The sequence below is a fragment of the Cebidichthys violaceus genome, unplaced genomic scaffold (assembly GCF_023349555.1).
Source record: "Cebidichthys violaceus isolate CVI_PGR_0920_01 unplaced genomic scaffold, fCebVio1.0.p SCAF_1, whole genome shotgun sequence".
Lineage (NCBI taxonomy): Eukaryota > Metazoa > Chordata > Actinopteri > Perciformes > Stichaeidae > Cebidichthys > Cebidichthys violaceus.
In genome coordinates, this window is record NW_027176262.1 from 518,672 (window position 1) to 542,680 (window position 24,009).

The following is a 24,009-nucleotide window of genomic DNA, read 5'->3' on the forward strand; positions in this document are numbered from 1 at the left end:
GTTAAAGTATTAAAGAGTTAAAGCATCAAAGCGTTGAAACGTGGTGGAATGAGCTAACTAGCAACAGCTGCAACTTTAAGTGATGTGAGTAGTTTTAAGTCCTGATTGATTTATTGAAGCTTTTATTCTGAAGTCTGAGTTGGGGTTAACGTTGAACAGTTAACTGATCTGCAAACATGAAGTCGGTTTGATAAACAGACGGTTTAAAGTCCACAAAGTGTCGCTCAGATCAACACAGAGTCTGGTTTCTATATCTGGACCTCATGATGAAAGTTGTTACTCCTCACTTCACACTGTGAGACAATCATGAATAGAGTGAAGCTAGAAGAGAATATAAATTATAATACATGTACAACATATATATATATATATATCAATATTAAAAAGGATTTTTTTAGCATCTTAATTTTTGCTCTTTTTAAAATTATTTTTCAGTAAAGAGATCAGCAGAGAAACCGTCTGAAATATAAAATATTAAAATGAAGTAGAGTGAAGACATTGAAGAAGTTATTAAAATCATCACATTTATTTTTATTTTTGGCATGACAGGTACTGAGCGGGCAGCGCCCTCTGGTGGACAAACTCCAGTTCAACACGTGATGTTTTTCAGAGCTGCCCAAATTATCCGTGGTTTGTTCAGAAGATGTACATCCAATAGGAACTGTATTCTATGTTTTTGTATATATATATATATATATATATATATATATATATGTATATATTTGTATACTTACAGATTGAATACATTAAGGATCCTAAAAGGAGATCCTAACAAACAGAGCTGGAGGTGGAACTCTGAGGTTCATGTGTGTCAATAACGTTGTGTGTTCGCTGGTTCATTGAACCCTCATCAGACCTCAGAGGATCAGATCAGAGAGTCAGACCAGGTTCACACTGAGACCACGTCACTGAAACTAAACCGGACAAACTGCTGCAGAGAAGAACCAGAACCAGAACAGAGACCCGGAACAAAAAGCTTCACTTCATCCTCAGACGGTAAGAACTTCACAAAAGTGGACAAACCTTTAAAAAGTGTAGATTTGACTCAGTGTGTTTGTGATGATTCATTGTGTCACGCTGCTGTCAAGGTGTGAGTTATTGTGTTTAATATTAATAATACATTTTATTTGTATAGCTCTTTAAAAGGTACTCAAAGATACTTTACATGGTAAAAACACAAACAGAAGTAATTACAATACAAACAAAAGAGACGACATAAAGAACTAACTTTACAAACAGTTTAAGTAACTTTTTTATCAAGAAAATCATATAGAAAACATTGTGAATCTTGCATAAGATAGATAGATAGATAGATAGATAGATAGATAGATAGATAGATAGATAGATAGATAGATAGATAGATAGATACTAACTTTATTGAGCCTGCGAGGGGAAATTATTTTGTTACAAGCAGCAATAGGTTACAGAGCAGCAATAGGTCACAGGTAAAAAATCTTAATATTATATAAAAAGAAAAATACAAGAAAAATACACGTCACAATATATACAGTTATAATATAGTAAAGATGTTATATAAAAAATGCACACTATATACACAGTGAATAGAACAGAATAATATTAAATCAACTAAATAAACAGTAGTGCAGAGGTTTAACAATTTGATTTGGCCCGAGGTGATTTATTGTACAGTCTTATAGCAGTAGGCAGGAATGTTCTCCTGTACCTGTCCTTATGACAGCGGAGCTGGATCATTCTGTTGGAGAAAGTGCTCCACTGTCCCTGCAGTAGGTGGTGGAGAGGGTGGTCCGGGTAATCCAATATGGATAATAATTTCTTCAGTGTCCTCCTCTCCACCACCTGTTCCAGATAGTCTTGTTTACAGCCGATGATGGAGCCGGCCTTCTTAACCAGTTTGTTAAGTCTGTTGGTGTCTCCGGCTCCAATGCTGCTCCCCCAGCAGACTACGGCGAAGTACAGTGCACTGGCCACAACAGACTGGTAGAACATCTCCAACATCTTGCTGCACACGTTGAAGGATCGAAGTTTCCTCAAGAAAAAGAGTCGACTCATCCCCTTCTTGTACACAGCGTTGATGTTGGCCTTCCAGCTCAGTCTGCTGTTGATGGAGACACCCAGGCACTTGTACTCCTTCACCATGTCCACGTCCTCTCCCAGAACTCTGTGGCTGTGGAGCCGTCGTCCTCCTCCTGAAGTCGACCACCATCTCTCTGGTCTTGGCCATGTTCAGAAGCAGGTGATTTCTACCGGCCCACTCCACAAAGTCATCCACTACTGCCCTGTAATCCTCCTCCCGTCCGTCCCTTATACACCCGACCACTGCAGGGTCATCAGAGAACTTCTGCAGATGGCATGACCCTGAGTTGTACTGGAAGTCAGTGGTGTACAGGGTGAACAGGAAGGGAGACAGAACAGTTCCCTGTGGGGCTCCAGTATCACTGACCACCGTATCAGACAGCACACGGCCCAGTCGGACAAACTGTGGTCTGCCTGTGAGGTAGTCAGTGATCCAGGAGACGGTGGACGCGTTAACCCCCACCTCCCGCAGCTTCTCACTCAGTAGCACTGGTTGGATGGTGTTAAATGCACTGTAGAAGTCAAAGAAAGTGATTCTCACAGAGCCACCGGTTCCATCCAGGTGCGACTGAGCTCATTGCAGCAGGTAGATGATGGCGTCGTCCACTCCCACATGAGGCTGGTATGCAAATTGCAGAGGGTCCAGTGATGATTTCACCTGCGGTGAATGTTCGGAGGTGGGCCAAGACCAGCCTCTCCAGCACCTTCATCACATGGAATGTGAGGGCAACTGGTCGGTAGTCATTGAGGCCAGATGGTGTCGTCTTCTTAGGAACAGGAACCAGGCACGACGTCTTCCACAGCACCGGGACTTCCTCCTGCTTCAGGCTCAGGTTGTAGATGTGTTGTAGGACATCAGACAGCTGGATGGCGCAGGTCTTCAGGACCCTGGGGCTGATGCCATCAGGTCCCTCAGCCTTTCCTTGGTGGAGTCTCTCCAGCTGTCTTCTAACCTGGCCAGTCGTCACAGAGAGGGGGGGGAGGGTGGTCATGGTGTCGGTGGTGGAAGAGCCCTTTGAAGTAGAGGGCTCATTGTCCGTGCCGCTCACCAGGGGGGACAGAGGGGGGAGGGGAGGAGGCAGCCGAGGTGTTTGTGAGGTGAGGTGTGTTGAGGAGACAGATGAGGGCTGTGAGCTAAATCTATTGAAGAAAGAGTTTAGCTCGTTGGCCCTCTCCAGGGAGCCCCCTGGTTGTCTCCCTCCAACCTTGAAGTCAGTAATCAGCTTCATCCCGGTCCACACCTCCCTCACATTGTTCTGCTGGAGTTTGGCCTCCAGCTTCCTCCTGTAGGTGTCCTTGCACTCCCTGATCTTCACCTTCAGGTCACGCTGGACTCTCCTGAGCCAGCGTATAATTTTAATGACAAATCATCAATTTATCCTGAAACGAAATGGAGATAAAGATCAAATATTTCCTTTATTTCACAATATTGTTCACAATGATTGATGATGGAACCAGACGCCAAGAACTTTCCTCTGACTACTGACTGAAGGTCAGCTGTTTGTTTGTGTTGTTTTGTACATAAACGTAACAAAAACATGTACAATCAGAAAACACTTGTGTTAATCTGTTTGTGGGCTCGTTGTTGAAGACACTCGCCTGTTTTAAGGTACGAGGATTCATGTGGTTCATAAATATAACTCTGAAACAAAAACATAGAGGATCCAGAACGGAACCCTGAGGAACCCCACGAGATGATTATTCACACTAACAAAGTTCCTGTTGTTGACTCTCCAGCTGTTTTCCAGGTGTTTTCCAGCTGTGAGCAGCATGGCGGCGGGGCTGCAGGTCGTGGGTCTGCTCCTGGGCGTGGTCTCCTGGTGTCTGCAGTCCAGCTGCACCTCCTCTCAGGTGTGGAAGGTGAGGAGTCAGCAGGAGTCGGTGAGCAGCAATCAGTGGCAGTTTGAGGGTCTGTGGATGAGCTGCGCCGCCACGTCTCTGGGATCGCTCCAGTGCAGCCGGTTCAAGACGGTGCTGGGTCTACCGGGTGAGTGCTGATCAATGATTCCCATGATGCATCTGTGTTCATCGAGCCGGTCCAGAAACAGAATAAATGTTTAATGGGTTTAGCAGCAGTTTGACTTGAAGTCCTGAACGTACCACTGAAATAGCAATAACGTTTATTAATGATGATCAATAAGGGGTTGTAATGTATTCACACATTTAGTTATTATTACGCTTTAAGTCACGTGAAAGGAGGACAAATGTCTTCAAGTTGACCAAATAACCTTAAAACTGTCATTAAAAACTGTACAGTAGACCCCTTTAATGCAATGTGTTGTTTGTTTAACACTTTAAAACATAAAAAATAAGTAAATAATGAATTCATTATTTAAAAATGTATATATTAATATTATATCATCCTTAAGATTGTCAGAAGACAATCTAACCGTCCCTGATAAATATATATATATTTTTTAAATAAATTATATATATACATATATATATATATATATATATATATATATATATATATATATATATATATATATATATATATAAATAAACAAATAAAAAATCTTCAGGTCATTTTAAATCTAAAAAACAGTTTAAAGAAAACTTCTTTTGTTGTACATCGTGGTGTCTCCAGCTCACCTGCAGGCCTGCAGGGCTCTGATGATCCTGTCCCTGCTGGTCGGTCTGGCCTCCATCATAGTCTCCATCCTGGGACTCAAGTGCACCAAGATCGGCAGAACCTCGGAGAAGGTCAAGGACCAGATCGCCCTGAGCGGAGGAGTCCTCTTCATCCTGTCTGGTGGGTGGTGTCATGAAGTTCTTCATCTTCATCCGAGTCTTCATGTCTTCATGTCTTCATGTCTTCTCTTCATGTCTTCATGTCTTCGTGTCTTCTCTTTGTGTCTTCATGTCTTCATGTCTTCATGTCTGTCTCCTCCTCAGGTGTCTTCACTCTGACTGCAGCCTCCTGGTATGCTGCTCGAGTCATCCAGGACTTCTACGACCCGTTTTACGGAGGAGTCAGGTCAGTATTGTGTCAAAACTGGGATCAGTGTTAATTCATATTTAGTTAATTAATAAATATTTATAGACTAATTACAATTTGCTATTGTATTTGATCAGGAAATGATTGATTAGATTTAAAGTCCTGAGATACAAATTCAAACTTGGATTCAAACAACGACTTGAGCTACAGAGCTGCTGTGCTGGTGCTGCAGGTTCGAGCTGGGTACTGGTCTGTATCTGGGCTGGTCGGCCTCCTGTCTGGCCATACTAGGAGGGTCTCTGCTCTGCTGCTCCTGCAGGAGGACTTCCTCCGCCGCCTCAGCACGGTACGCACTCGTTTTAGTGAAAGAAATACAGAAACAGGTTCACAGATGATGTTTGTTTTGCCTTAAAGACGGGTTATACTCACTCCGCCGCTAGCTAGCGTTAGCTTTCACATTCAGTACTCGCTCTCTGATTGTCGTCCATGTGTTCGACATGTGATTTATTACTACAGCTGTTATTTCAATGTGTCAGATACATATTGATTCAATATTTACCAGCCCAGATAATCAATACTTAAGGACTCGGTCCAAAGATCATCAGCATCGTGTGTTTTTGGTTGTAAATGAGAAAATCTCCTGTTTTTTCTCCTGCAGACAGTTTTCATACAACTTCTCGTCTACGAGTGAAGGACAGAAGATCTACAGAGCAGCTCCGGCCTCAGACAACAGCAGCTCCAAAGCTTACGTCTAAACCGCCCAACAATCTGAATCCAGATCAGCTTGTTGGATTTTAAAGAGTTTTTCCTTTTTTTTAATGCAAATTTGAATGTTTTTTAACTAAAGTTAAGAGAGTTTTATTGTGAAGGGAACAATTTTCCAAACCGTCCTGGTTGTTTTATTTTGGAAATGCTGTAAATAAATGTTTCCTGAATCTGTTTGAGTGTTTTTCTCTCAGGTTCTTGGTCATGAGATCTGCTGCTGTGACCACACGTCGCCATCTTGGTCTTTGTTTGTCGCCATCTTGGTTTTTGTCCGTCGCCATCTTTAATATGTCCAACAAACAAATCTGTTGAGCAGAGCAGCAGATTGTACATGAGGGGAGGCTGACTGCTGACCCCAAAATCTATCATCATGTTTTGATGGAAGGAAATCTGAACCCTGAGACACGACAGACACTTTAAACTTAATCTCAAAGTAACTTAAACAAACAGACTGAAACCAGAGGCTTCTCTGTGACGTGCAGCGCTGCCCTCTACTGGCTGCTAGAAGCACACAAATAATTACCATGCAGAGTGACAGAGTCATAGCTAATTATTATGCAGAGTGACATCATAGCTAATTATTATGCAGAGTGACATCATAGCTAATTATGCGGAGTGACATCATGGCTAATTACTATGCATGCAGAGTGATGTCATGAATAATTATTATGCAGAGTGATGTCATGAATAATTATTATGCAGAGTGATGTCATAAATAATTACTATGCAGAGTGACGTCATGGCTAATTACTATGCAGAGTGACGTCATGAATAATTATTATGCAGAGTGATGTCATAAATAATTATTATGCAGAGTGACGTCATGGCTAATTACTATGCAGCGTGACATCATGAATAATTATTATGCAGAGTGCATTGTGGATACATATATAATACTATTGGCAAACCTTAAATCTCCACCAGGGGGTGCTGCTGCTGTAGAGTCGGCAACCCGACCAATTATTAAGGCCAGGGAGGCCAGGGTGTGGTGTGTGTGTGTGTGTGTGTGTGTGTGTGTGTGTGTGTGTGTGTGTGTGTGTGTGCTGGGGGTCGTCAGTGGGGGGGAGGAAGAGGAAAAGATGACCATTTCCTGCTGCAGCTAGAAAATAAAACAAACAGGAAACAAGGAGCAGAACTCTCAGAGTTCGACGAGGAGCGAGTAGAGACAGGTAGAACCACAGGGAGCAGAACCCAGAGGACTGAGGGACAGTAGAACCTAGTAGAACCTGACAAACACAACATCAAGAGGAGCAGAGGAGGAAGGAACCGGCAGCCGACGTTCAAGAGCAGTAAATAGAAGAGAGCTGACCCGAGGACAGCAGAACCCAGTAGAACTCTGTAGAACCCTCTGTAGGAGCAACAGAACAATAATAGAACACAGATAAAAAAAACAAGGCTGAGACTCATTGTGGGCCCAAACAACCGGCAACCGGCTGAAACGCACGTGCGCACACACACACACACACACACACACACACACACACACACACACACACACACACACACTGTGGTAGAGATGTCACAGTCTTGAGGAAAAGACCTGGATTATTGTCTTTATTTTACAAAAACACAAAAAAGGTAAGAGCTGCTTGTTTAATCTCTCTTTGTGTGTGTTTGTGTTTGTGTGTGTGTGTGTGTGTGTGTGTGTTTGTGCGTGTGTGTGTTTGTGCATGTGTGTGTGTGTGTGTGTGTGTGTGTGTGTGTGTGTGTTTGTGCATGTGTGTGTGTGTGTGTGTGTGTGTGTGTGTGTGTGTGTGTGTGTGTGTGTGTGTGTGTGTGTGTGTGTGTAATTACTGATGCTATGGAGACACTTTCTTAATTTAGTGATAAGTTAATTAAGTTTGTATTATTGGCATATTCAGTATATGTAACAGCATAAACTCATTAACTGACAAACTGTAACTTTGACTTTTGTGATATTTATCTTTACAAATGAACAGTGTTCATATCGGCGCTAAATGAGACGAGGCCAAAAACAAACAGGTGTCAGAGGACCTGAAGACGTTGTGGGGACTCGTCCTCAGATTGGGGGGCAAACACACAGTCCCCACAACGTTACATTAACGGGTTAAAAGTTTAAGTTTAGAATGGCTCTCTTCAGAATGGATGTAAGTCAATGACCTCAAAAGTGATTGAAGCAGGTGTGTGTGTGTATTCCTGTACTTGCACAGAGTGAGGACCTAAACACAGAGTGACTTCTTCAAAGGCCTGTTTGAGGATTAAGACTTGGTTTTGTTTGTATGTGTGTGTGTGTGTGTGTGTGTGTGTGTGTGTGTGTGTATGTGTGTGTGTGTGTGTGTGTGTGTCTGTGTTCAAACAGCTGAACTCACAGTGACGTGTTGAAAGACTGAAATGAGTCCTGCAGGTCAAAGTGATGATTTTGGCTCCAATGTTGAGTTTTTTATTTCATGAATCATAATTTATATTCACACAGAGAGATCCTGGTGTCTCCACCTGTTATGTGGCATGTATGTGAAGAACAAACAGCATTACTTACACTTAGTCTTTGTGCTAAGCTAGGCAAAGCTAAGCTAAGCTAAACTGGCCACTCAGTGATGAAACTGATCTAAAACACCTGAAGAAGAACAAAAGATGTGGCGCTGTTCCTTTAAACCAGCAGTCTGACGTCCTGCTCAGTACATTAAAGTATCTTCTGTGTGTGTGTGTGTGTGTGTGTGTGTGTGTGTGTGTGTGTGTGTGTGTGTGTGTGTGTGTGTGTGTGTGTGTGTGTGATACAGTCAGGGTTGATTCCAGGTAATCAATAATACCCGATCACATCCGAATCTTGATTTACTGATGTACCTCTTACTGGGAAGTCACGCCGCGATGAAGCCCAGTGCATGCTGGGTGGAAGTAATTATGACGTAATCGATACAGTCAGATGGGACTTCCTGTTTTCAGGACGATGACCACTCTGTTTCTTTATTGTACTCTACTCATTCATTGTGTCCTGACCATTATTAAGGTGTAACGTTTGAAGGATACTTGAAATGAATGAAGAATAAAAACTCAACATGTGTCGGACTGTGTAGTGAAAAGTCAATCTGTTTCATCAGGATACTTTAGAAGAAGAAGAATTTGCAGTATAATGATTTGTGTTGAGTTGCGTTTCTGTCTCATATGAAACCAGTGACAGCAGCAGAATAACTGTATAAACTTCTCTTTCTTTGACCCACTGACCGAATGAAACTCTCTCTGTTTATATATCTGCTGAGTCAGCAACACAACTTTCATTTCTTCACACAAGGTTTTTACTGAAGAGTGATTATTGAAACTATAACAGAGAAGATCTTCACCAGATTGAAAAGATGGAGCCAGTCTATGACTCAGAACCTTTTTTACAACACACAATATTCTGAAAGTGTTGAGCAGTATATGATGTATTCATGTTATTTAGATAAGTTGTTTTGAAATTCTAAAGTCTCCACATGTAGAGCTTTTCATTTTTAATATAAAAGTTTGTTTGTATCAGTGTAGACAGGCTGTATGTTTGTATCGGTGTAGACTGACTGTGTGTTTGTATCAGTGTAGACTGACTATGTGTTTGTATCAGTGTAGACTGACTGTGTGTTTGTATCGGTGTAGACTGACTATGTGTTTGTATCAGTGTAGACTGACTGTATGTTTGTATCAGTGTAGACTGACTGTATGTTTGTATCAGTGTAGACTGACTGTGTGTTTGTATCGGTGTAGACTGACTATGTGTTTGTATCAGTGTAGACTGACTGTATGTTTGTATCAGTGTAGACTGACTGTATGTTTGTATCAGTGTAGACTGACTGTATGTTTGTATCAGTGTAGACTGTATGTTTGTATCAGTGTAGAGTGACTTTAGGTTTGTATCTGTGTAGACTGGCTGTTGTTTTGTATCGGTGTAGACTGGCTGTTGTTTTGTATCAGTGTAGACAGGCTGTATGTTTGTATCAGTGTAGACTGACTGTATGTTTGTATCAATGTAGACTGACTTTATGTTTGTATCGGTGTAGACTGAATGTATGTTTGTATCGGTGTAGACTGACTGTATGTTTGTATCGGTGTAGAAAGAAGATGGTTGTGATGTAAAGACTGACACAGAAAGACCTCCACATGTCCTCTGTCATTAATGGACATGATAAGCTCGGAGACAGACGGGCGGCCATGTTGGAAAACAGCCTGTCTGTGATCATGTGATTAAATATCTGTGTATTTAAATGAAGCGAAAAAGGACCAACATCAGTCAGTAAATGATCGCCTGTGTGTGTATGTGTGAGTGTGTGTGTGTGTGTGTCTGTGTGTGTAGTATTGTGTCAGCTCTTTTGTGAGGTGTGTGTGTTTACCAGCTGACTGACCGATGACTCCCAGCTACAGGAATGTTCACACACACACACACACACACACACACACACACACACACACACACACACACAGACACACACACACACACATACACACACACACACACACACACACACACACACACACACACACACCGTAATAATGTCCGTGTTGAATGAAAAGTGACAGATTCTTTTTTCTGCTTGGGGAAATGATTCGGAGACAAGAGACAGGAAGTAGTTTGACATTGAAATAGAAAGTCAGGGACTCGATCCAGACCTGGTCCCTGGAGGGACCCTGTGTTTCCTGTTGGAGCTCAGGGGTCCGTGTGCAGACAGTCCTGAGACAGAGGACTGAGGTCTGTCATTAAAGCTGCTTCTTTAAACGGTGGAACAAGTAACAAGTAAAATCATGCATTTAAAACATCACTGCAGTAAAAGTACAAAAGTATAAACATCAAAATATACTTGAAGTACCAAGAGTAAAAGATACTCGGTATAAAGAATAATGTATTTTATATATTGTGATACATTAATGTGTTCATCACTTTAAAAGTGGAGCTCATTATAATGACTTTATATGCAGCTGGTATTTAATAATACATCATTTAAATTAATTTAATCTGTAGGAAGTATTTAAAGCTGTCCGATAAATGCAGTGAAAAGTACACTATTTACCTCTGAGATGTAGTTGAAGTATAAAGTAGCAGAGAATGGAAATACTCCAGTAAAGTACAAGTACCTCAACATCTACACATCGTCTCGTTCTCTCTGCTTGTGTCTGTTGTGTCTGTTGTGTCTGTTGTGTCTGTTGTCTCTGTTGTGTCTGTTGTCTCTGTTTTCTCTGTTGTCTCTGTTGTCTCTGTTGTCTCTGTTTTCTCTGTTGTCTCTGTTGTCTCTGTTGTGTCGTTGTCTCTGTTGTCTCTGTTGTGTCTGTTGTCTCTGTTTTCTCTGTTGTCTCTGTTGTCTCTGTTGTGTCTGTTGTCTCTGTTTTCTCTGTTGTCTCTGTTGTCTCTGTTTTCTCTGTTTTCTCTGTTGTCTCTGTTGTCTCTGTTTTCTCTGTTGTGTCTGTTGTCTCTGTTGTCTCTGTTGTGTCTGTTTTCTCTGTTGTGTCTGTTGTCTCTGTTGTCTCTGTTTTCTCTGTTGTCTCTGTTGTGTCTGTTGTCTCTGTTGTGTCTGTTGTCTCTGTTGTCTCTGTTGTGTCTGTTTTCTCTGTTGTCTCTGTTGTCTCTGTTGTGTCTGTTGTGTCTGTTGTCTCTGTTATGTCTGTTGTCTCTGTTGTCTCTGTTGTGTCTGTTGTGTCTGTTGTCTCTGTTATGTCTGTTGTCTCTGTTGTCTCGTAGCAGCTGCAGAAATAAGACGATAAAAGTGATTCAATCAAAATGCAAAGCGTGTATTAATATCAGTTAATTAGGCTGCGTCTTGCATTTCATAAACGTGTTCATTATGAACTCAACAGCAGGATGCTGCAGCTTCATTCATCCATCGTGTTCATTGAAAAAGGAAATAAATAAAACCCACTGTACCTGAACCACACACGGTGCATTCACAAACACAAACTTACTTCATGTCATGAAAAACAGTTTGTGTGGACAGAAACAATACCTGCAGGCTTTTATGGCTATTCTTACCCACAATCCTTTGCAGCAGCACATATACGAGCAGGAGGGTGAAGGTTCAAGGTGCCATGTTCTGAGGAAGTAGTTTGTCATGATTGAGCGGATACTTCATGTAACAGTGTGTACTTTGTGTACTTTGTGAAGGCAGCTGCAGAGTGAAGTACAAGTACAAAGAAAACGTTTCTGAAGATCAGTAAAGATCAAATGAATCCTCTTCAGTGTCGACCACCACTGACTTAAAGGAGAAGCTTCAGAATCCCACTGCAGCTGAACCCACCTTCAATAGTTCACTTAGCTTTTCCATTCTTATATTTCCGAGCGGCCCTGAACGCAGCACGGTAACCCCTCCGGTGAGCGAGTCTCGAAGGCTTCAGTCGGACTGAGACCGGACTGAGAGTCTCCGCTGATCCGCTTCTCTCTCCGGTACCTTCTGTCTGCCGTGTCCGCCGCTTGTGACGCTTCAGCCGGGCTTGTGATGAGAGTTTGACCCGTTGATCCTCCGCCATGAGTCCCCTCCGTGAGTACAACACCAGATATGAATGAACGCGTTTCAACTGAGACCAACGACGGATTCACATCACGAAAAACATCATAACAGTGATTCATATTCTGCAGAAATAGTTCATGAAAAAGTGAGAAATGAGAGAAAAAATCTCAAGGTGACTCTTTAAAAAACACAAATTTACAAAAATACATCAAAAATACATCAACTATTTAAAATCAGTTATTAAAGCTTAAAATACTGCGTCAATTAAGAAGTTCTTAAGCTAATAAAAGAGTGAAATGAAGAATGGAGCGTCTCTTATTGTCTCTTATAGTCTCTTAATGTCTCTTATTGTCTCTTAATGTCTCTTATTGTCTCTTATAGTCTCTTAATGTCTCTTATTGTCTCTTAATGTCTCTTAATGTCTCTTATTGTATCTTAATGTCTCTTATAGTCTCTTATAGTCTCTTATTGTCTCTTATTGTCTCTTATTGTATCTTAATGTCTGTTATTGTCTCTTGTCTCAGACATAGATGTCTTCAGTATGATTGTCTCATTTTGTATATAGTTTGATAAACAGAGTTTTTGTCTCTGATGGACTTTGTCTTTTCAGTGGAGACATTGCGTTTGAGGTTGCAGGAAATGTCACATGAGTCTGGGTGGAAAAATGTTTTGTTCTGTCCGTCTTCAGAGACAGTTTGTTGTCCTCCGAGACAGTTTGTTGTCTTCAGAGTCAGTTTGTTGTCCACAGAGACAGTTTGTTGTCCACAGAGACAGTTTGTTGTCCACAGAGTCAGTTTGTTGTCCTCATAGACAGTTTGTTGTCCACAGGGTCAGTTTGTTGTCCTCAGAGACAGTTTGTTGTTTTCAGAGTCAGTTTGTTGTCCTCAGAGACAGTTTGTTGTCTTCAGAGTCAGTTTGTTGTCCACAGAGACAGTTTGTTGTCCACAGAGTCAGTTTGTTGTCCACAGAGACAGTTTGTTGTCCTCAGAGACAGACAGTTTGTTGTCCTCAGAGACAGTTTGTTGTCCACAGAGACAGTTTGTTGTCTTCAGAGTCAGTTTGTTGTCCTCAGAGACAGTTTGTTGTCCTCAGAGACAGTTTGTTGTCTTCAGAGTCAGTTTGTTGTCCTCAGAGACAGTTTGTTGTCCACAGAGTCAGTTTGTTGTCCTCAGAGACAGTTTGTTGTCCTCAGAGACAGTTTGTTGTCCACAGAGTCACTTTGTTGTCCACAGAGTCACTTTGTTGTCCTCAGAGTCAGTTTGTTGTCCACAGAGACAGTTTGTTGTCTTCAGAGTCAGTTTGTTGTCCTCAGAGACAGTTTGTTGTCCTCAGAGACAGTTTGTTGTCTTCAGAGTCAGTTTGTTGTCCTCAGAGACAGAGTCTCCTCCCACCAGCAGGAGGAAGAATTAAACTAAATGATTGTAGTAATACTAAACAACGATCCGTCACATTTGAACTTCCTGTTGATGAAGAGCTCCTTTCCTCACAGAAGAAGAAGAAGAAGTCTTGTTTATGTCACTAAATGATTTATAGAATTAAAAAAGGAACATCTGTACAATCTGTACCTGAACGCATCACAAAGTAGTTTTATATTCATGTGGGGACTGAACCACCTACTGGGAACCAGGTCTTCTTACTGCTGGACCAGAACCTGGGAGATCTGGTTTCATCGTAAGGGGAGACAGGGGCTTTTATTTTGAAACAGGAAACCAGAACATAAACATAAAAACATGATTTATTGTTTATTTGTTGGGCTGCAGCTGATGATTGTTTGATGAAGATCAATTATTAATGGAGTCAGATTAGAAGAAGAGCAGCAGATCCTCAGTCTGTTAAAGTGTCTGTCTGTCTGTCTGTCTGTCTGTCTCTCTGTCTGTCTGTCTGTCTGTCTGTCTGTCTGTCTGTCTGTCTGTCTCTCTGTCTGTCTCTGTCTGTCTGTCTCTGTCTGTCTGTCTCTCTGTCTGTCTGTCTGTCTCTCTCTGTCTGTCTGTCTCTCTCTGTGTCTCTCTGTCTGTCTGTCTGTCTGTGTCTGTCTCTCTGTCTGTCTGTCTGTCTGTCTGTCTGTCTGTCTCTCTCTGTCTGTCTGTCTCTTTCTCTGTCTCTCTGTCTGTCTGTCTGTCTGTCTGTCTGTGTCTGTCTCTCTGTCTGTCTGTCTGTAAACTCTTCTTAACAACATTGAATATTTAATATTACAATTAATTTATAACTGATTATTTACTGAACAGTCTCATTGATCGGCCTCAGAGACGAGGACGTTTCTGATCATAGATATCATAGATATCTCCTCTGATCACCTCGATGGACGATGGAATAAGTGAATCAGAGAGGATCTGATTGGCTGACGGGACTTTGGACACTGAAGCAGCTCTGATCAATCATCTACTGGTCCCTCGTCTGGTCTCAGATCAGGTTCACGTCTACACTGATAACATTCATGTCTCACATTGATCGGCGTCTTTGTCTGCGTCGTGCTCTTATTTTGAAATATGCTGAGCTGAAGGACCTGCAGAATATTCTGTCATGTGAGACATGTTCTTCTTCTGCTTTCTAAAGTGGGCGGATGGATACGGTGTACAAGAAAGTAGTCCCGGCTATTTTTAGACAAAAACTGCACGTTCGGCGTTTTTTGAGTTCAGATGAAACAGACTGTGTTAATCAGGGAGCTCCAGAGGTGCTGCCGTTAACCTGTCTTTATGCTAAGCTAGGCTAACAGACATGAGACTCGTATCAAGTTTATTGAGTCATATTTCATCACAAGAAGCTGCTCGACCACATCGTAGTAAAATATAGTTTATGATCTCTGAATTCATAGAAAACATGTTGGAAACACTAAAAAAGCTCAGAAAATATGTATTTACCAGGTAGGGAGACGCTGTCCAGGTGCATTCTGGGAAATGTAGGATCCAGTATTTTCGGCCCCAAAGTCAGGACGTCTTTTTACCTGTTTGTGTTTAACTTCTTTAGAGACTGAAGATGATTTTCTACAATCTATCTGATTAATGACATCACACTGACATTCAGAGTCAAACTGTCCTCTGATTTACCAGCAGACAGCGAACGCACCACGAACAAACTAAAGTAAAAAACCCTGCTATGCTAGTTAGCTAGTTAGCTTTAGCATTAGCTGCTGCTGAAGATGTTGCATTTAGTTTGTCAGAAGTACAGAAGTATTCAGATACTTTACTGCAGTAAAAGTACGAATGCCACACTGTAAAAATACTATGTTATGGAAAAGTACTAATACCACAGTGTGTAAATACTCTGCTACAGGATAAGTACTTATACCACAAAGTTAAAATACTCTGTAACAGTAAAAGTACTAAAACCACAACGTAAAAATATTCTGTTACAGTAAAAGTACTAATACCACAAAGTTAAAATACTATATTACAGTAAAAGTACTTATACCACGCTGTGAAAATACTAATCCCACACAGTATCTAAAGCTGTCAGATAAATGTAGTGGAGTAAAACAAGAAAGTGACATGAAAAGAAAATACTAAATAGGTAAATTATCTCTAATTTGTACTTTTGTCGTTTTAGTACTTGATAAATACTAAAATTTGGTCATGTGAGGATTTTACTTCCTGTTTTCAAGGAAATTATGATCACAATTTTTGTGGCATAATTATGTTTTATTTGTTTCATCTGAAACCAGAACGTCTCTCTAGTCTGAATATTATATATTTATACACATGTATGTATATATATATATACACATGTTTATAAATATATAATATTATATTTATATATATATATATATATACCGGAAAATACGGTATATATATATATATATATATATATATATATATATATATACCGTATTTTTTGGACTATAAACCGCACCGGATTATAAGGCGCATTAAGCAAAACAACACAGTCCGGTAAATCAAACTTTATTCATCTCAGTTGTAACAACAAATACCGGTACAGAAAAATACACTCACTTATCGATTCATTCCTCTTCCACAAATCCATCAAATTCTTCATCTTCAGTGTCTGAGTGAAACAGCTGTGCGATTTTGGCATCAAGCATGCCCGAATCTCTCTCGTCATTTTCCGAGTCAGTCTTGTTGCCGTTATCGGTACTTGGCTGTTCAGTGATGATTCCAGCTTTCGTGAAAGCTCGGACGACGGTTGCGACCGATGGTTACTTGTTGTGCTTATTGATAGATTTTGACTTTTAGTTTAGACATTACATTCCTGTTACGGGGCCGATCAGGTAGTGACACAGCGTACCGTAATGCTCCGAATATCCATTGAGCGGAGCGGCTTCGTTGCTTACCAAAGTCGTACTTACGAAAAATACGGTATATATAAATATTTTTGCTGGGCAACGATTACAATTTTTAATCTCGATTATCGCATTGTTATGCACAAAAATTCAAAAGTAGTGTATTGCTTACTTGTATTTGAAAGTACTGCTGTATGAACAACAGTACAATAACATTTGGTTTGAATCACTTTAAACAGATCAGGTTATTTTTAACAGCAGTATTCTTCACACAGTATCAGTTATATTTCTTTACTATCTGTGCTCAGTGTGTGACTTTATTTAAACGTTCTACTGCTGTGCAACATGAATACAATGTTCCACACGTTTCATCAGAATGTGTGTCTTCTGTCTTCATACAGTCAGAGCATGTGAACGCAGCTCCCACTGTTCATCAACATAATGCACCGTAACTCAGAGGTGACGACGGTTACCCGGAGATGTCCGTTAGTCTCCGGTGAGAGCGACGGCCGGTGCGCGTTGTGACTCCGTCTCTTTTGTAGTCCTCTCCTCTTCATAGACTCGTGTGTTCTTCTGGTGACGGTGCGTCTGGAGGGAGGCTCCTACGTGACGTCATTCATGATCCTGAGAACGTTCCTCAGACCGACATCTTCTCAACACTAGTCGTCCTGCAGTTTGTATCTCTCCACTTCTCTGTGGCGTCTGTTAGCTCGTCTTTAGTTCATCTCCACTTCTCCACACGCTGCACCAACGTAGTGATGAAGACTCCTCCACACGCTGCATCAACGTAGTGATGAAGACTCCTCCACACGCTGCATCAACGTAGTGATGAAGACTCCTCCACACGCTGCACCAACGTGTGGATTGAAATAAAAAAAACTGCGTTAATTAATGAATGCGTTAACGTGATAATAACGCGTTAAGTTGCTCAGCACTAATATACATACATATATGTGTGTATATATATATGTATATATATATATATATATATATATATATATATATATATATATATGTATATACATATATGTATATGTATGTGTATATATATTTACTCAGAGTGTTTTGGCGTCAGACAGTTAAACTAAAGATAAAGTTTGAGCAGGAAGTCGATTCCTGTTTTTATTTAGAATGTTCTGACTCTGTTTCCTTCTGCTCACATTCATCAGCTGATTATCTGTAGAGCCATTAGTCATGAAACACACACACACACACACACACACACACACACACACACACACACACACACACACACACACACACACTCTCTCTCTCTCTCTGGAGGTCAGGGCTGAGGTGTGTGTGTCTCCGTCTGATTGGATATCTGGTTCTCTTCCTGGTTTCCTGTTGTGTGTGGTGACGCCTGAACGGTCGCTTAAATGTCGATGAACACGACCACCTGCTGTTGTTGTGTGTTGTTGGTGTGTTGTTGTGTGTCGTTGTGTTGTTGTTGTTGTGTGTTGTTGGTGTGTTGTTGTGTTGTTGTGTGTTGTTGTTGTGTTGTGTGTTGTGTTGTTGTATTGTTGTTGTGTTGTGTTGTTGTGTGTTGTTGTGTTGTGTGTTGTGTTGTTGTTGTGTTGTGTTGTTGTGTGTTGTGTTGTTGTGTGTTGTTGTGTTGTGTTGTTGTGTGTTGTGTTGTGTGTTGTTGTGTTGTGTTGTTGTGTGTTGTGTTGTTGTTGTTTACATGCTGATGTCAGTGTTTATTGTGAGTTATCGTGTGAATTTGTGTATCAGGTCACGTCCACCTCTTAAACCTCCACTCTGGTAGGATTCAAACCCACAACCTCAGAATCAACAACGTCTCTGTTATTTATTATTTATTATGTATTTATTTATTTATACACGGATAAAAAACTACAATGATCAATATTTAATGATTTATTAGACTATAACTAATCAAAACTCTGTGTTTTCCCTTGATGGGCCGAGTATCCAATCAGAGTAATATCACAAATATACTGATGGAAAAAATACTCTGTTACAGTAAGAGTACTAATACCACACTGTAAAAGTACTATGTTAGAATAAAGATACTAATACCACACAGTACAAACCAATATACTTCCTGTTTACACCATGAATGGTTCAGGATCCTAGTGGTGTGGATGTAGTCTGAGTTGTGGTTCAGGAGGAGGTCTCTGGTGTGTCTCTGCTGATGAACTACGACGCCTGACTTCCTGTTGTTGTTGTTGTTGTTGTTGTTGTTGTTGTTGTTCGGGTACCTGAACACACCTGTCCCTCTTTACCTCATGTCACCTGAGAAACCTCACAGTGAACCTCTGGTCCAGACTCTGTGGGTCTGACCCGGGGTTTATAGACCTCCCTGGTCCTGGTCCAGAGGCGGTGCTGACAGCAGAGACTCAGGCGTCCTGGTCTCTGTCCGTCTCACTATCGCTGTTCTTTCCGCTCCATTGTTTGTGTCCGATGCCCTGAGACCCGCCGGGGCTGCTGGGTATTTATGGAACCCACACCGCTGAATCACTTCCTCCTTCACCCTCACTTCAGTGTGTGTGTGTGTGTGTGTGTGTGTGTGTGTGTGTGTGTATTTCTGGCAGCAGTGTGTCCTGAGCTGGTGAGACTGAACCAACACCAACAACATGAACAACATCTGCTCCAAGTCCACACATACACACACACACACACACACACACACACACACACACACACACACACACACACACACACACACACACACACACATATATACCCCCCCCCACACACACACACACACACACACACACACACACACACACACACACACACACACAGCAGCTGTAATCGATTTGTAGTACGTTTAGTATAAAGTATAGTATAGTGGTTTTAGTACTTCTACTTAATCAGAGTATTTGTACACTGTGGTATTAGTACTTTTACTGCAGTAAAGGAGGTGAATTGTTCTCGTATCTCAGCTTAATATAAATTCTTCCAGATGACATTTTAAACCTGTAAAGCCGTCAGACGACTCATATTGTGATGATGATATTATGGGATATTATGATCAGAATCAGAATCAGTGTAAAGTGTCGAGTGTGTTTAAATAAGAACCTAGAAGGGATGAGTAGAGGAGTGACCGGTAGGAGGTTGTCCTGGGTCCTGGTCTCTGTTGATGAACCCGACTGAAGACTGAAGAAACTGTTCATGAGGCGTGAGGCCTTGGTTCTGATGGAGGTCTTGGTCCTGATGGAGGCCTTGGTCCTGATGGAGGTCTTGGTCCTGATGGAGATCTTAGTCCTGATAGAGGTCTTGGTCCTGATGGAGGTCTTGGTCCTGATAGAGGTCTTGGTCCTGATGGAGGTCTTGGTCCTGATGGAGGTCTTGGTCCTGATGGACCTCAGCCTCCTGCCAGATGGAAGGGGCTCCAACAGTTCATGTCCAGGGTGAGAGGGGTCGGCTACAGTTCTTCTTGCTCTCTTCAGGGTCCTTGAAGCGAACAAGTCCTGGAGGGACCGATCACCCTCTCACAGAGCGGATGAGGCGCTGCAGCCTGAACTGGTCCTTGGCGGTGGCTGCAGCGTACCAGACCGTGATGGAGGAGCAGAGAATGGACTCAACAATGGCGGTGTAGAAGTGCACCATCATTGTCTTTGAACTTCTTCAGCTGCCTCAGGAAGTGCATCCTCTGCTGAGACTTCTTGGTGATGGAGCTGATGTTCAGCTTCCACTTGAGATCCTGGTTTATGGTGGAGCCCAGGAAGAGGAAGGACTCCACCGCGTCGACGGGGGAGTCACACAGGGTGATAGGGGGAGTCACACAGGGTGATGGGGGCAGGTGGGGCTACGTTCTTCTTGAAATCCACAACTATCTCCACTGTCTTCAGAGCGTTGAGCTCTAGGTTGTTCAGACCACACCAGGTCACCAGATGGTCAGTCTCCCACCTGTAGGCAGACTCATCCCCACCAGAGATGAGTCCAATGAGGGTGGTGTCATTCTGAACTTCAGGAGCTTGACGGACTGGTGACTGGAGGTGCAGCTGTTGGTGTACAGGGAGAAGAGCAGAGGGGAAAGAACGCAGCCTTGGGGGGAACCGGTGCTGATGGTCCGGTAGGCCGAGATGTGCTTTCCCAGCTTCACGTGCTGCTTCCTGTCATGATGATATTATTATGTGATATTATGATGATATTATGTGATATTATGATGATATTATGTGATATTATGATATTATGGGATATTATGATGATATTATGGGATATTATGATGTGATTATTGTGATTCATACGTGTTTGATGACTATGAAACAGAAACCTTGTAAACAGAGTTTCTTTCGGACTGATTCCTCTTGAACCATTGAGAGGTGTTTGTGAATCATTACATCGCTCTGATCTCTGCCGCTGGTTAATGTTTGATGACTTTATGTCTTAACGGTTTATCGCTATGGGAACGAGCGGCTTCATCAGCGGCTTTTATAACGGGGGCGGGGCCTCACCTGAACACTGACACACCTGGTTTAGTTTGAGGAGGTTTGAATACGTCCTTAAAAACCTTCAAGGGATCCTTGAAGGTTTGTCCTTGAGCTCACGGCCGGCAGCCAATCAGAAGTGAGCTTTTTTTCTGTTGCCATGGTGATGACTTGCAGAGCAGCGATTCAGGTTAAACTTTATTTTCTGTCAGAAGTTCAAAGGTCCAGTTTGAGAGGAGACAAGAAAAGCTGCAGCTGTCATCCATTTTGTAGTACTTTTAGTACAAACTACAGTACAGTGGTTTTAGTACTTCTACTGAGTATTTTCACAGTGTGGTAAAAGTATTTTTACTCTAAAAGAGTATTTTTACAGTTTGGTATAAGTACTTGTACTGTAACAGAGTATTTTGACACAGTGGTATTAGTACTTTTATTGAAACGGATAAACTAGGATACATTTAACATTTAACATCACAGCAGACGATGCGTTCAAGACCCTTTAATCTGATCTGGAATTGATCTCCATGTTTGAGTTCAGGATATCTGTGATGATCAGTAACAGTCTGGTGTTAATAAGTTATCACAGAGTTTAAAGGGTACAGAGAACACTCGTAGTATTACATCAGTGTACAATAACTCATGATCACAGAAGTAAAGAACAGAAACAAACTGGACTCTGAATTTAGACCAAAAGTTTTAAACCTTTTCATCATTTTATCTAAATCTCTTTTTTTTTCTTTTAAAATGTACAAAATACGACTCGTCTTGATTTTTGGGGGCGGTGACAAAGATTCATCCAATCGAATTGGAGCGACTAGTTAACTCCACCCATCATGTGGAAGAAGCACTCAAATCTTGTACTTAATAAATAAAAGTACTACAAGTACAACAACGTAGAAATACTCAGTTGTGAAGTAAAAGTACTGCATTCAAAATGATAAATAAATGGAAGAATGACGCTCCATCTTCCGGAGCAAAGAGAACCAAAACATAGACTGAAAGGGTCAAACTGAAAACCTCCTGTTGCCTTCGTCCTGATGAGGAGGAGGATGTGTTTCCATGGTTTCCGTGCGTCACAACAGAACGTTTATCTGACATGAAGTCATAAAGTCATAAAGTCATGAAGTCATAAAGTCATGAAGTCCATCTGTCTCTGAGAGGGTGGAGTCTTATCAGCTACTTCCCTCAAGTCTGAACACTACAGACGAGTACGAACTCTTCATTGTATTTATACAATACTGTAGTACTGTGAGTACTGTAGTACTGTAAAGCCACACAGTAAAGATAGAACGGAGACTACAAGAACAGAAAACTAGTAAAACAATCGGTAAACTATTTCATGTTCATCAGTTCTGTCAATAATTGTTGGACATTAAGGGGAAGTTAATTATTACGCTTTTAGAACAAAATTAATTAATCAGAAAACAAAAAGAACAACAAATCGAATTAATAAAACATAAAATGGAATTTGAAATAGAATGAACAAAAAATTATTTCATGGAGATGTTTTATTATTTTTTGTCACCTTTATCATGTAAATGAAGGATCAATGTATAAACTTTCATTTTGATGTTTCAGTTAATAATAAAAAGTCTTGTGCATGAAACTTCTTAACAAAAGGTTGACTTACTAAAGTTTTCCAGAGCTTTGAACTGTCTCACTGAGGTTCTGATGTTTAGTTTGAGGTACAATGATGAGTAATTACGTAGATTTTTGGATAATTCAACTGATAACAAATATAATGTTTTATTTTGTTTGGACTTTCTAAAAGCTTTTTTTTTTTTGTTTCTTGGTTTCTGGTTTGTTGTTCTTCTGGTCAGAAGCTGGTTGCTGTTTGAGAATCGGCACAGTATAATGTTTGCTGATGACATTTGATTTTGACAGCATCTTTATTTCAGGAACTCTTTTAATGTTCGTGGATCCATGAAGTTTTATTTTAGCTTTATTGATCTGAATTTTGCTTTAACATCAAGGTTTTAAAACACCAGCCTGTCCAGCAGAAATGGACTCAACAGTCTTGTCAGTTCCAGGTCTTTGATTAGTTGGTTGATTGATTGATCTCTTTCCCCTCCCTCCTCAGGTTCCTCCCCCCCTCCCCCCCCCTCCCCCATCCCCATCATGCCCATCTTCAAAAACCTCCCAGTGCGCCTGAAAGGCGACGGACCGACTCTAGAAAACGCTTGGATCCTTCGCAGGATGAGCCTCAACATCACCCCCAACCATCGCCATCACAACCCTTTCGACCGCGACGACGACGGCGGTGATGGCGGCGGCCACGGTGACCACTGGTCGCCCGGCGGCTCGCTGCTCGACGGCGACGCACCGAGGGACCGCAACCCCTTCGAGGATGAGGAGGACGAGAACGAGGCCAATGAGGGGAAAAAAAAGGGAGGCGGGAGCGGTTCGATGAGGGCGTCGTTCAAGTTCAAGTCTCCGCTGAAGACTCTGGGGAAGCTGGGGAAGAACCTCAGGCTGTCGGGGGGGAAGAGCAAAGGAAGCGAGACGCCCTCCCCACAGGGGTCGCTGCAAGGAACGCCGTCACCCGCAGAGAAGAAAAAGAGGGGCCGGAGGAGCTCTGAAGGAAGTCTGTTGAGGTAAAGACGAATAAAAGATGTCTAGATAAAGTGGAACTAGGGAAAAGGAGTATGTTGAGGTAAAGACGAAAAGTTAAGTGGGATGATGGAAGTCTGTTAAAGTTAAGAACGGCGATAATCGGTCAAGGAAAGGTATAACAAGGGGACGAGGGATTAGAGAAGTTTGATTGTGGTTTGTTGAGGTTTACCTGGACAAGATTCAATTCGGGATTCAAGATCCAGAAGATTGAAGGTTGTCTAAATAAATATGGTAGATAGATAGATAGATAGATAGATAGATAGATAGATAGATAGATAGATACTTTATTAATCCCTTAAGGGGAAATTGTTTCGCTACAGAAGCATTTATAAATACAGGTAAAGCAATACAAATAATAATAATATTAAATTAACTAACTAAACAATAGTGCAAAGATTTAACCAAACAAAACAAACAAACAACATACACATCATACACAACACGGCATAAGATCCTACACTGTCCTACACAATGAATTGTGGAAAAAGAGACTTATTGACATCTGCAGTTACAGTTTGTTTAAAAAACAATAGCAGCTGAAGGTCATTGAAGGCACCACCGATAACATTTTTAAGACTAAGACTG

The 24,009-nt window shown here is 41.5% G+C and overlaps 2 protein-coding genes across 3 annotated transcripts in view; both read left to right on the plus strand.

Annotated features, from left to right (window-relative positions):
- Positions 1-839: 839 nt before the first annotated feature.
- Positions 840-5,935, plus strand: cldn15lb (claudin 15-like b). 2 transcript variants are annotated; one of them, XM_068704199.1, is made up of 6 exons: positions 840-996; positions 3,793-4,042; positions 4,646-4,810; positions 4,954-5,035; positions 5,229-5,342; positions 5,655-5,935. In XM_068704199.1, the coding sequence occupies exons 2-6, from the start codon at positions 3,826-3,828 to the stop codon at positions 5,749-5,751; spliced, it is 675 nt and encodes a 224-aa protein (XP_068560300.1). In that variant the 5' UTR covers positions 840-996; positions 3,793-3,825; the 3' UTR covers positions 5,752-5,935. The 2 variants fall into 2 exon arrangements, with proteins under 2 accessions (XP_068560300.1, XP_068560219.1); XM_068704118.1 differs by having other exon boundaries at positions 3,804-4,042.
- Positions 5,936-11,921: 5,986 nt separating this feature from the next.
- The window catches only part of LOC137867599 (tumor necrosis factor alpha-induced protein 2-like), a 35,585-nt gene continuing 23,497 nt past the window's right edge, over positions 11,922-24,009 (plus strand). Inside the window, exons 1-2 of the mRNA XM_068704317.1 lie at positions 11,922-12,210; positions 22,892-23,405. Of these exons, the coding sequence (XP_068560418.1) occupies positions 12,198-12,210; positions 22,892-23,405 (527 nt within the window). The 5' untranslated portion in view covers positions 11,922-12,197. The remainder of the gene's footprint in view (positions 12,211-22,891; positions 23,406-24,009) is intronic.

Bases quoted from the DNA above. Each gene is read 5' to 3' on its own strand.
- cldn15lb (XM_068704199.1), top strand. From the start codon at position 3,826: ATGGCGGCGGGGCTGCAGGTCGTGGGTCTGCTCCTGGGCGTGGTCTCC. The intron at 4,043-4,645 runs GTGAGTGCTGAT...TGGTGTCTCCAG, and splicing joins GACGGTGCTGGGTCTACCGG to CTCACCTGCAGGCCTGCAGG. The intron at 5,036-5,228 runs GTCAGTATTGTG...CTGGTGCTGCAG, and splicing joins CCGTTTTACGGAGGAGTCAG to GTTCGAGCTGGGTACTGGTC.